This window comes from Photinus pyralis, unplaced genomic scaffold (genome assembly GCF_008802855.1).
Source record: "Photinus pyralis isolate 1611_PpyrPB1 unplaced genomic scaffold, Ppyr1.3 Ppyr1.4_LG3b, whole genome shotgun sequence".
NCBI lineage: Eukaryota > Metazoa > Arthropoda > Insecta > Coleoptera > Lampyridae > Photinus > Photinus pyralis.
The window spans coordinates 8,773,071-8,786,675 of NW_022170510.1; the positions used below are offsets into that span (position 1 = coordinate 8,773,071).

The following is a 13,605-nucleotide window of genomic DNA, read 5'->3' on the forward strand; positions in this document are numbered from 1 at the left end:
CACTATTCCGGTTTAACGGCATGCGTTTTTGCTATATTTTGGCAGTCTAAGTAGTGTCATGTCTCAATTATTGTTAAAGATGGTTTATGCGCTTAAGGCGGAGGGGCTATTGCGAAAGCAGATATATCGTCAATATTAGATTGATCCTTTTAATTCAGGACGAGAATCTAATTAGATTCGCGAAGTTTTATGAAAAAATTCGAATGAACAAGAAAAATTTTTTTGTATATTACCGAATGTCCAAAAATTCAATTTCTACCCATGATTTCTCCCTTCAGTTTTTATCTACATACTCTTTAGATTGTTTTTCCCACAGTGCAGTTTTTGCATGCACGCATTCGATGAATAAACCGACATCAAACATTGTAAACCTAACAAAACACCCGGTTGCAACGCTCAGTGGGACAACTGATGACAACCAACGTGTAACAACACATGGTTTCATGTCATTGTGGTTGTCATGTTATTCTACGCAGCGGCAGCAGGATGCGGTTGCATCCGGTTGGTGCGGCGAAAACGCATATATGTGACTGGTATCATTTAATAACGTGTGATATTACCATCCCGTCAAACGGGAGCGTTTTAGCGGGAGCGGTAAAAACGCATAGTGTGACACCACACTATGTCAGGGCAAAATGTGACTTTTTAAAGATGGGAGTAAAAACTATTTAGTTTATTAACGGAGTGCAATGCAGTTAGTAATTTATACCTACTCACATTTGAAAGTGTATTCATGTCACTTTTTTAATGGAAACATATTGTCAATTGAAATACATAAGATAAAATTATCGACCAACCAATAACTCCAAAATCGTCGTAGATTCCAATATTCTTTTTCTGCTTTCTTATCAACGTGTAACGTCAAAATACAAATCACTATAGACGTTTCAACAAAAGGAACGCCATTTGTATTTCACTTCTTTGTTCACACATCAAATAACCAATCTAGTATTGTATTTTCAATTATTTTTGATACGAAATGACTACTCGCTTCTCGTTTTCCTTTTTTTTTTCGAGGTTCGTGTTTCTAAGTTTTATTTTCTTTCACGTCTTTATCTCTTAATTCCGCCTATCATCTTTAGACACAGTAATTGGCTTTAGCGTAGCATTTTTAAAGTGAACATGTGCACCGACGGATCTGCCGATTGAAATAATAATAATGCAAAAGGAGTTGACTTCTGATCTCGAATTTCTACGTAAACTCGCAATTTCGTTAATAAAATAAAATTAAATATTCTTTTACGGACGGCTAGCGCCAATACATCAAACACTTAGGGGTATGCTTATATTGTAAATCACTTCTGCAGTCTGAAACCACAAAATTCCTTGAGTGCTATCGCTTGTTCATAAAAGAAACAATCAAAGGACATACAACTACATATATTTTTTTTTTCAGTGATACTTCGACTGCTTTTGGCCTTTCGTCTGATGTACCTCCTTCTAGCTTAAATCTTATTGAATATATCAATACTCTTTAAAAATGAAACCAGTCGTTGAATAGGTACTGTTCTGATCGTCATGAAGGACTTCTTTCAAATTTTTGGGCAATCCGTGCGTTTTCCGTTCATTCTCATATTCAGGACAACCCAAAAGAATGTGTTGCACTGTATATCAAAAAATCATTTCAAAATTTTAAATTGTACATGATTTTCTACAAGTAGGTATATTTTATTAGGACCTTCTAATGTAATATAAATAGAAATGGCTACTTCTTTATGAATTATTCATTTATTCATGTTTATTTATGAAACCAAATCGGCAATTAATTTAGCAGATTTATTTATTGAAATTCTGAAATAACTCTTTGGAACAAAATTGTATATCCAATCCAAATTCAATATGTTGGAGGTTGGAGATTGATTGTAACTTCATATATTAATTCTACACCTCATAATTGCCAAGATATCCCAAAATTTCCCGTACAAATCAAAAATATAAAAATCAATTTACTTTATACTGGATTTAAAGAGAAAAAATTGCAGGATTTTTAACCATTATACGTCTGAAATAGTAGGTATTAGGGAAGATTTCGCCTTTAATCTAAAAAATTGCAGGACTTTCTTTCTTTCACTTGACATCATTCTACTTAATTTAAAGTTTTCTTCCTATACTTAATTTCGGTTTGAAATGAGGTAAAATTCTACTAAATGTCGGATGTAAAATTGACTTCTGGTAATATAAGGGTTTTTGCCACATAATTTGCACTTAATAAAACTTAATTTACTTTTACGAGCGTATTGGCAATTCATGGATTTATGTGCTCCCCAATTTTGTGCGGTTTTTGGTTACCATTCGAACATATAATTGGCAATAGCTCGTCTTACATCATTTTTAAGGGGGATTTATGCACAGAAAGGATACGAACAAAACTTCTAAACTCACAGAGTTTTTTTTTTTACTCGTATGACTATTTCGATAGCTGCGCCACATACTGACATACCTAGTCGATTTTATATTTTCCCTCCATCATTGAATTTAGATACCTAGTTATAAATTCAATGCATCCATACAAATAATAGACTAAATGCAACGGCTAACGTTATTAATTCGTTTATAGTTCTCATGGAAATATAATGTAATAGTTTGTCACGGAAAACTTGGTGGCGAACGGTGTGGAAAATTCACCCATCCTGCCTTCCGTAACATTCATTGTCCCTAAGAAAATCAAGGGCGAAAGTGATACAGCCTAGGATACAACCGATAAAAATAGTAATTTCTGAAAATCCATTTATAGTAGTGTTTGAAAGTTAGGTTACTTTGATAACTTAATTTTTTCTTGTTCTGTGCCCCAATGCTTTTTAGAGTAAACATCTATGAACTATGAATAGACAGGTTCCTTTCAAAGAAATTTTGGTAATAAGAGAAAAGACGATTTCGGGTTTGACGTTGTAGCACATATTTATTGCTACAGCACATGAAGATTGTATACAGTTTATAAAGAATTTCAAATTTTTGATAGCCAAATCATAGGTTTAATTAGCGACGATGAATTTAACGCCCTGTATTTATTGTCGATAGCAATACGCTTTTTACCTTAAAGAGATTGACTACCTCTTCTTTAAAAAATATCTAATTTACTAAATTGAGTAATAAATATAATATAATATAAAATATAAATAAATATAATAATATAAAAAATAAAACTAAGAAATATACCTATCGGTAAAGCGTTGGTAGAGTCGATACTGTATTATGGATCGGAAATATGGACACTAAATGCAGAGCTCAGGAGGAAATTCAATACAGTAGAAATTGTTGACTTAGAAAGTGCGGGAATATCCAGAAGGGTAGCATATTACTAACGAGGAAATACGAAGAAAAATGGAGGCACAAGAAATCGTAGTATACAGAATCGAACTAAGAGGCCAGAAGTGGTTCGGACACCTGATGCGAAAATGCACATGGACCTCACGAGTTTTCAGGAGGATTCCATCGGGAAAAGGGATAAAAGGAAGTCTCAACCCAGGCGATCGAGGAATGAGGGAATACGAGCGTCGCGAATTGGAACGGAAAGGCGGCACTTAGCTGTATGATACCGAAAATGTATAAATACATAGCAATTGGAATGCTGCAAAACCCTTGCAGTGGTTTCAAATTCAGTCCATCGAATCAACCTTAAAATCCCAGAAGTTTCAAATGTATCCATCTCAAAAAAATCGAAAAAGTTAATGCAAATTTAGAGCTACCGTTACAGGAGACGATTATTTTACTATTAAGGTTTGACTTATGGATCATACGAGCATCTACACCCAATTTAATGGATGTTTTGAACCAAAATAATTCCTCTGTTGCTATAAGAATCGCTCTCGTCAAATGGCCTCCCTTTTTTTCTCCGCATCAACCAAGACTACCATATCTAATCAATCATTTTTGGTACTTAAATCATACCCTACGAATCAAAGTAGAGTTAGAGTGATAAATCATTCTACATGTATGTCTCAAATCTGCAGATTTTGCGATTTCCATGTTACCGAGTGATCTCATGCAGGGTTCGCATTGTAATCCAATAGTACCAACAAAAAAGATTAAATACGAGACAAATTTCAGACTTTATGATTCCGTCGGCTTCTTAAAGTAATTAAGATACAAAGACCCTATGAAAACAAACACGCAGAAATACATACACCGCATTTTTAACATAACCACTATTTATCTGGAAAAAATTTCGAATCCCCAAATTTTGATAACCTGAAAATTTCGTTGATGCTCAAACTCCTAACACCTCAAAATCTCTAACGTTGCCTATTTCTGCTAAAATATCGAAAAAATATGTCCAAATCTACAGCTACCGTTACAACTCCGCACTTTGTGTTTCCTTCTGTACCTACTATTTCACAATATTGAAAGCGGCTTCCAGTTGTTCAACCAAGTCTTTGGACTGATGGTGGGTGGCCCCCCAACCTGCGACGATATCTTCAAGTGATGAAAGTTACTGACCTGAAACACTTTTTCTACAGTTTAGGAGGAAAACTTAAATATGCATTCCACAAACTTAGGTATTAACAAAGACTATATTGGGATCAATATTTTGGTAAAAAACACTTTATAACAGTTACTTTTAATCGATAAAATATCTTTGCCCGCCTAGGTGTGCATCTATCCATTTATTTAGTTATTTATTAACCTACACCTACCTTCCCCTTGCCTTTATCTATACACATCTTCCGTTGCTGATCATTGTTGAGTTGATAGTCAAGATGACAAGGGGTTTTTTAAAAGCAACTGTCACTATCGTGACAGTTACTTTTAATATTAGACATGGAAAAATATTCAGTTAGGAAAAACTTACCATAAAATAAAACATCAGCGTCTTTACTAAATGCGGTGGTGATTTAGTGAACCTTACCAGGAAGAATTGTGTACGGTACGTGATGAAGGGAACGAATTTTTACGGATTTTGTTTTTAATCCGATACGTACCTATCCTTGTTTCTATTTCAAAGTATACCAAATTAACTTAACATTTATTAATACAAAATTATAATTCTCTTTCTAAAATAAGCCGGGTCGTATCGTACACAACACAATGTTTATCCAATTATTTCCTACAAAGCCTTCTTTACTCCTGGGACCCGTTGCGATGTACACGAATTGCGAATAAATAAAATGGCGAATGCGCTACAAATAATTTTAGGTTTTATTTTGTATTAATTGTGTCATTTGCAACACGAATTGAATCGTTGTGCAGCATGGTAGCACTTAGCCAAATACAGCCTCCCGCAGGAAAAAAATAAATAATACATTTTAAGCGCGAACGGAAATATTTGAGGTCGCAACGACTGCCAAACCATTTACCTTTTTGTATTTCCATATTAGGCATCAACTTGGGGATTGCACAAGCCGTTTCTTTTTTTCCCTCAATTTAAAGCAGTTGAGCGTTGATTTTGTTTCACTTCATTTGAATTGGTATATGTGGATATTTATTGGGGTTAGTGCGACTAATTAGCTGACAATTATACACGCTCCCACACTTTTCGGCTATAACGCTGTTGTATTAACTTTATTGACGTCCACATTGTATATTTTATTAGGTGGAGTGCAACTGAAAATGTCATATTATGCAGATATTCTATTCCATTGGAAATTGAATATTAATGTATTGGATACTTTCAATTAACTAGGTAGATACATGTTAAATTAATATTAAGTTAATGTAAACATTCCTTTGATAGTTTTATCAGCCCATATAGCGTTAGAGCCGTAAACTCTCAACTCTTAAACTAGTAGTTAAACTGGTGGTTAAAGCAGGTACGGAACTATGTTACTATATTACTAAGTGAGTGAGTGGCAATATGAGATGTTGATTGGCGAGCCGTTAGCCATTTCCGGCGAATATACTTCCTGATATATTGCCACCACCCTTGCTCCGATATGGTTGATAAATTTTCTTCCGTTGCGTTCTCTCTGGATACTTTTCCGTTCCTCATCAATGGCAAAAAAATTCTAACTTTATTTCCTTTAGGGGTTCTTTCATTTTTCAGTTAAACATACCTTATAGGTGACCTATTTCCAGTCTTTTTGATGCGCTACATTCACCATATTGCTGTCTAAACCATATTCTTTTTAAAGTCTATTGTCTATAATGAACTCAGGTATAACATAATGTTTACCCTTATATGGTATATAATTCCGCCGAGTTGTAAATCGCATCTCTCTCATTAAAAATTATCTTTCTCTCAGTAAGAAGTATGTAAAGTGTCTCAACTAAGATTGCCAATCCCCGATAGGCTTGATGCCTTAGTTTTGTTCAAAATTTTTCTTGAGCCCTTAGTCATTTTTAAATAGTTTTATCCTAAGTTCGATGCACAAGGTACAGTTTATGTAGGTAATAACAATACTACAAGATAAGAGCTTTTAACATGTGTAATGAACTATTATATAGGAAAGGGTTGGAACTTCCCTTCGTTTCACAAAGCCTTGAAATGTTGAACGAAAACTGTGATGTATATACAAAAATCAATTTTGAACTTTTATTGTTGAAAAGATGGACAGTTTTAGTTATAATTTCGCCGCATGATACTGTTTTATTAAATTCCGCGCGGTTTATTGATGAAAAGTTTTTTTTATCGCGTAGTGAAGAATGCGTTCAATCAGTACTTAACTAATTTTTACATTTACTCTTCGTTTTATGAAGTAATAGTAATCTTTTGTGCATATCAAAGACGTAACTTCTTCGGTGGATAACTCGGCGTAAATTTTACTTTTCTCGAACCACCCTTATGCCTCGAAATAATCGCTCAAGAAACACAAATTCCAATTTTTCACACCAAAAAAATTCTAATTTCCCTTTTAATTAAAATCTTGCAATCTCTGTCCGATGGTCGAGAAAGTATTCTTTCCAACCCCTTTCTATTGGTTAAATTCCCTGGGCCACCAATCCCAAACGGCTGTTAATCAATTCCATCTCTTTTCAGAACCTGCACGCTCAGCAAGTTCCACGCTGACCTTATTTCATGTAATGTAATCCAATTCTTACTCCCAATATCTAGACGCTAAAATCAATCAAAGAACAAAAAGGTCATTGAAAACACCCGCGCAACAGTGACACATATTTCGTTGACTCCAACCATCCAAAGACATTCTTTACATCATCATGACCAAAATTTGCTGGGAAGACACTTTAGAACCTGGACAGCTTAAACATTCTGCTCTACTTATTTCTTGCGGGAAAATCGAAAAAATCAAATCCAACCTAATGCGCCCGTTACACATAAGGTGTGAGGGCGCATAAATTCTAAATTTGACATTCATGCTAATAAGGAGATAATAAAACAGCCTAATGGCCGTTTCCACCGACAAATTTAAGCGGAGCTTAGCTTAAGTGTAGCTTAAAATCCGTGGCAATCATTGTCTCAATAATCGTTGCCATGGATTTGAAGCTACGCTTAAGCAAAGCTCCGCTTAAATTTGTCGGTGCAAACGGCCATTACTCCTACACAAATGGCACCTATGCGAAGTAGATAAGCAGAAACGAGTCAGATTGCATTTTTTTATTAATCGACATTCAGGTTCATAGCTAGAAATTTATCCCCAAAATTTCATATAAAAAGAAATTTTATAATTTATTTATTTATTAAATTATATCGAGCTATTGGTCAAAGCTTAGCAGTTTCAAATAACACCTAAACTTTTAAAATTTAGGTAATATACTGATTTTACTACAGCATTGCCCCACTATGGACGTGCCCACATTAAATCTTGTGCTAAAATTTAGACGTAGAAACAAAACTCTATAGCTCAAAACACAAGAACAGCACTTGCAACCATCTGTTTACAAATTATTATCTTTTCTTTTCTTAACGTAATTTTACAAGAAAATAAAAAAATTGCGGCTATTTAAACAAAAATCTTTTAAACTACGTAAATTTATACAACATTTTTCCCCCTAAATTAAACACCAAATCCATACACCCCCTTAAACATAACACAAATACGTTGAAATTATAGTTTTTCAATTAATTTAATAATTAATTAATTTTTTTTTATTTTTTTTTTTTTATTATCCCTCTCTTGTTTTTGGGCCCTCAACAGGCATGCGCCCAATAATTGGCAATAATTTGATTGGCAATTTATTCGTTTTACATTTGACCCAATAGTATTCAATTCCTTTTATTAGCATATTCATCGTAACAGCGAAAACCTCAATTAAATTTGCACCATATTGCTTAGGATGATCTTTCCTTTCAGATATCCAAACTTTGAATTGAAAAGAATACTAAGCAGCTTGCTGGATTTTTTGAAAAATAACCTGAAGGAGATCATGTTCAGCAATAATGCAATAACCTTTCTTTGGAATCGGATGAATCTGCAAAGTTTTTGATTCTTTAAATTGATTTTGGGGGTTTTTAAGGGCAGCACGATATAATAGTACCTACGTCGCTACCTGAGGCTGAAACCCTTCACATTATTTTTTTCTGTAATTCCGCCTCGTGAGTACACAATACCGTACAGATATTATAGCAATCCACGTCGACAGATTTAACGGCGCCATATCTGATATTGCCTATTGTTGGCAAGAATTTTAAAATGACCTCCGCCGAGCCCTATATGAAATGATTTTTTGTATCTGGTATCACTCCCAATAAAAAATTGCTCCTTTCCCTTTGCTATAGTACACTACATTACACTTATTACATCTTTTAAGTTTGATTTCTGATTTCCTGCTGGACAATAAATATTTGAACGCGATATCAGCACAAACATATTGATAAATAAAATCATTCTTAATCCAGAATCCACTCCTTATTCTTATCTGGATTAATTTTTTTACCTCTAACCACTTTGTCACTTTTTTATTGGTTACGTTTTTGTCTGATCAGCTCCTTTTTTTATAATAATAAGCAAATCAAAACTTCTCTTAAGTTTCCCTATTATAAAAGCTTCTATTTTAAATGATTAAATTCGGGCCCAATTACAGGGACAAACAACGGAATTTTCGATGGAAATTACTTGAAATGAATTTACATCTCTATTAATAGAGTCCTTAAACGAAGACGTTACACATAATTATTAAATGTCTTCATAAGCCAATCTCCACAAATTGGTGCAGCAAAATTCTAATTACTATGTTACATCAATGAAATTTGTTCTCCTATGATTTACAGTATTAAATACTAATAAACGGATCCAAACAAAGCAATTTAGTTTGTATAATGAGAAATTGAAAATTAAAAAATACCTTTCTTAAAACATACTGACTTGAAGCGGGTGATTTCCGTCGCATACAACAATGAATCGGTTTCCTCTGTGAAATGGATATTTCTTGGAGTACTCTAGTTCGAAAGGAATGTGGATCTAATTTATTCACTTGTTTAATAGTGAAGATCACTTTAATGTTGTCACAATATAACTGTGTGGTTGCCGCTCAGAAACATTTCCGACTTTATTTCAAAATTGGTGGACATGGCAGAGTTCCTACCACTCATGCTATAAATGAATGGGTTCGTAAATTTTAACAAACAGATTCAGCTGTCAATGTCAAACTGAAATGATCTCATGCTTATTCAGCAGTTTAGATAATGCCAATTAAAATCCCCACTTTAACTCTAGTTACAACGACATGTCGTCTCCAGACATCCAGTACCCATTATAAAAACAATGCTCTACATAAATTAAAAGACGCAGAAAGGACAATCTTCATCAATTCCACCAAATGCTTACAGATTTATTCTTGAAATACCGCTAGCCATATAATTTATTGAAAAATCGACCCTCTAAATTTCGACGAATGGAAATTTATGTAATGCCTAATCTACCCTAACACAATGGTCAGATTCGCTAAGGTATCTGAAAGTAATGTACTTTATAAGCGATATTATAAAAAAGTACAAATTATAAAATGCCGTTTTAACCAACTGCTATTGTGTTTGCGTTCTTGCCCACAGTGTGCAATGTAAAATGTGCAGACGATATTCACTGCCACTAGAATAAGAAAGAATAAGAAACAAAGAATAATTAAAAAAGAAACTGTTTAAAAAATTTATGTTTTTCCTTTTTTAGGCGGTTTGGACTTCATAGACGAATTTTAGTAGGTCAAACTCTACATCATTAGATGTCTTTTACCCTTAAGAGCTCGACCAGATGGATTAATGAATCACTTCTGTTCCCACGATACCTACTATTCGGTTAGTTTCTCAATACTTCGGAATTGTAGATGAGTTTAAGGCCCTTATCTCGAAATACCACATAAACAGAAATCTAATTGAATAATGATTGAATTCGCATGTTTGTTCTCATCGACTAATTTGATTATTCTAATTAGGTACATCAAATATTTCCATATCTCATTTTAGACAAGTGACATCGATCAATATTTCCTCGTCATGTCATTTCAGAAACCGCCTCGCCCCGTCAACAAGATAATGCTTCAATTATATCTTTCTTGAAAAATACGATATGTTGATTACAGCCTCAGCCTTCATCAGCTTTTATTATGTCGCCGCCTAACACAAAGTAACTGAGAATTAAGTATCCGAAAGGATTGTACAATGTATGCGCTAATTGCAATCGTTGAGAGGAATATAGTAAGGTCTATTATCAAAGTAAAAAATTCATTAGGTATGCCATATTTTATAAACGTAGGTAACAGAACTTTTATGTAAGAACGTCATTAAAATATTCTACTAAGGGCTTGAAATTAAAATTTTATTATTTCTCATAATTGCATATTCGCAAGCTTTCCTCTCCTAAAAATTGCGGCGATGAAGGTTGCGCGAGTAATAAACGTCTGGTAGTTTTGTTGTTTACTTTTAAAGCTTTGAATCGGCAGAAACAAGCCTCCAGCTGAGGTATAGTCTATGATATGTATGACTGCATGGGGGCTGTTTGCGATCACAATAAATAGTTTAAATCTTTAATATATGAATGTATAAAAAGATATACCTGCATGCAATCCTGTTTTATAATCTACTTTAAGCCAGAAAAATATAAAATCCTCAATTAAACAATTGCCTTTGACTCAAAGATGCAATAAGCAACAGACAATTTTTCGTTCGAATGGCACCTCTACAATTACGTTCACACATAAATCCAATACAAAAATAGGCATGTTTGTTAGGTGTACAATTTTCCTATTCCAATGAAGATTTTGTCTATTAAAATCTGAATTCGCAAATAACTAATCCTGTTTATCTTCCAGGTTGGCCGCAGCACAGGAGGCGGCGGCTCAGGCGGTGCAGCAGCAGCAGGCGGGGGTGGGCGCAGCTGATAGGATGGGGGGCGCGAACACGGCGGGGGGACAAGGCCCCACCTCGCTGTTCATCTTGTCCGAAGAAAACATCATCCGTAGATGTACGCGCTTCATTATCGAGTGGCCATATCCTTTTTATGCAAATTTTATTTCTCTTTCCAGATCAGTCTGGCCGTAAGTAGTATAAAACTTAATTAACATTTATCGATTAATGCCAATGCAAATTTGGAAATTTGGTTCTTATTTTTATGTGGTCCGAATTCTAGTGTTGATCATCATACACTGTGGATCAAGAAAAATGTAATTACTGCTTAGTGTTCCAAATATCTATATTTCAATTATTTACTTCCCTGTTTCATTCATGTTACATCTGGCCCGAATGATGTATCACACGACCCATCGTGGCATTTAAATTTTTCAAGGAGGTGGCTACACCCTCGGCTACACCTAAAGAAAAATAAGAGACAAAATTTGAGACGTTAAAGTAGAGTTCAATTTTGTCTTCCTTCAAGGAAAATTAGACGTGTTAGAGCAATTGTGTTCTGTTAATTTGCCAAAAATGAAATTTTACTTGACACACTTTGAGCAAACGTGACCAAATTACCACGAAGCTAATCACACGGTAAGCTCGGGTACCGGCCTTTTGAGCTCAGAAGGGTGTTTTTCTGCCTTATCTGTAACAGATAACACAAACAAAAACGTAAATATTGCGGTAGTAATATTGTTGTAGTAATTTTCCACTCGGGTACTCGTATACTACTATAATGTACTACGTAATTAATAATTCCAATAACCTTACACTAGTAAAAGCAGAATTTTGATCGACAACGAATCGTCCGTACAAATCAGCGAAATAAAAGCACAAACGTGACGTTAACTTCAAGAAATAATTAAAAAAAACAACACATACACAATTTGTAACAGCGCGAACTATTTATTACTTCGACGTTGAAATTGGAACTGTCCCGAATCACAATTCGATTTGCTTATATAGCAAACACTCCTCTTTCTCGACCGCTTCCGAACGCTCTCGAGTTTTCTGTATTGTTCTCGAACACTCGCGTCATATTTTCTGGAAACATTATTCACATCCGCCTTCGTTCTTTATTGCCGAGCTAATCTCTCTTGGTCTCGATTTCTATCGAGTTTTCTGGAATATCCGCTACACGCACCTCTCTTAAAACTGTTGCGTCTCGCAACACGGATGACGGTTGTAGCGGAGACACAGTCCCAGGAAACTCTTCTTGTATAGCGCGTTACTTGCACGACGACCACCTCGTGTATCTTCAATTTTTGAAGAAAAAATTATCCACCGTCTTACGAATCGGTTGCAGGATTCCTCTTGGGTTAAAGCAACATGCGCCAGTCCAACTTGTAAGGCCACATCCACTAGGAGCTCTTGATGCGCTTTCGTGGATGTTTCAATGTAAAATGGTCTTGATTCGGGCTCCTTGATTTGAATCCAGTTAAAGGTACACTGACTGACTGGAGAATTACTGATTTCCCTGCCTCTGGCCGGACGGACTGGATGGTTCGCGGGTGTGGCCTTGTGACAGGCTTCGCGTATTTGTTTTTCTCAAAAATGCGGCTGGAGATTTCGTCCGTGCGCTGCTAATGCTCTATGGGGATCAACTTATTTCTCGGTGTAATTTATGTGCTTTGCCGTGTAGACAATTCGCTTGACAACGAACGATTCGAATCCGCAAGAAAACTAGCGCAATTCGACGTCTGCGGTTGCCCGTGGAATCACTTAACTTTCCAGACGAATTCGCCTATACTTATATCCCTTCGCTCAGTATCTACTGTAAGTAAGTGCCGCCTATCTCACTGCGACGAGATGTTTATAAGTTGTGTGCACCTCTGTTACAGGCTTTTGTCATTTCAACTGAGTTCGTATCCCACAACTTGCTAGTTTTTAGGGGTACAGGACATCTCCTGACTACCATCCTTCGGAGGGCATGTAAAACCGATGGTCCCAGCAGTCATACAATGACTGTCGTTAGGTCACACAGGCCAGGGGCTGTTGTTGCGAACTGAAAACGTGTCTACCTATGGAGTGCCACCCATGGGATGCCTAACTCTTACAATGACGGATAATTAATTACCTCATTCCGTATATAATAATAGTAATAATAACTTACGCAATAAAATCCATTTAATAAAATTACAGGAATTATTATAATGATTCTGTTTTGTTTTGTTTTCCTCTTTTTTGATAGCGTTGGCTATTGTGCCCATCAATACCTATGTTGGTAAGTATGAATTACATACTATCCCTAGATTGCCAATGCACGTGGCTTTTTTTTTTAAGGACCCTACATAACACTGCACCAGACACAGACACAGATACTAATCGTTACTTGATTTTAATCCGTGCGATTAGTTAACCAGGCTAGACCTGAGTTCTCACAAGAAACA

The 13,605-nt window shown here is 35.3% G+C and overlaps 1 protein-coding gene across 28 annotated transcripts in view; it reads left to right on the forward strand.

The window, feature by feature from the left end:
- The window catches only part of LOC116167242 (voltage-dependent calcium channel type A subunit alpha-1), a 72,135-nt gene that overhangs the window by 19,277 nt on the left and 39,253 nt on the right, over positions 1-13,605 (forward strand). For all 28 annotated transcript variants that reach the window (XM_031482554.1, XM_031482552.1, XM_031482546.1 and 25 more), the window contains exon 2: positions 11,137-11,313. In XM_031482554.1, coding sequence (XP_031338414.1) covers positions 11,137-11,313 — 177 coding nt within the window. The remainder of the gene's footprint in view (positions 1-11,136; positions 11,314-13,605) is intronic.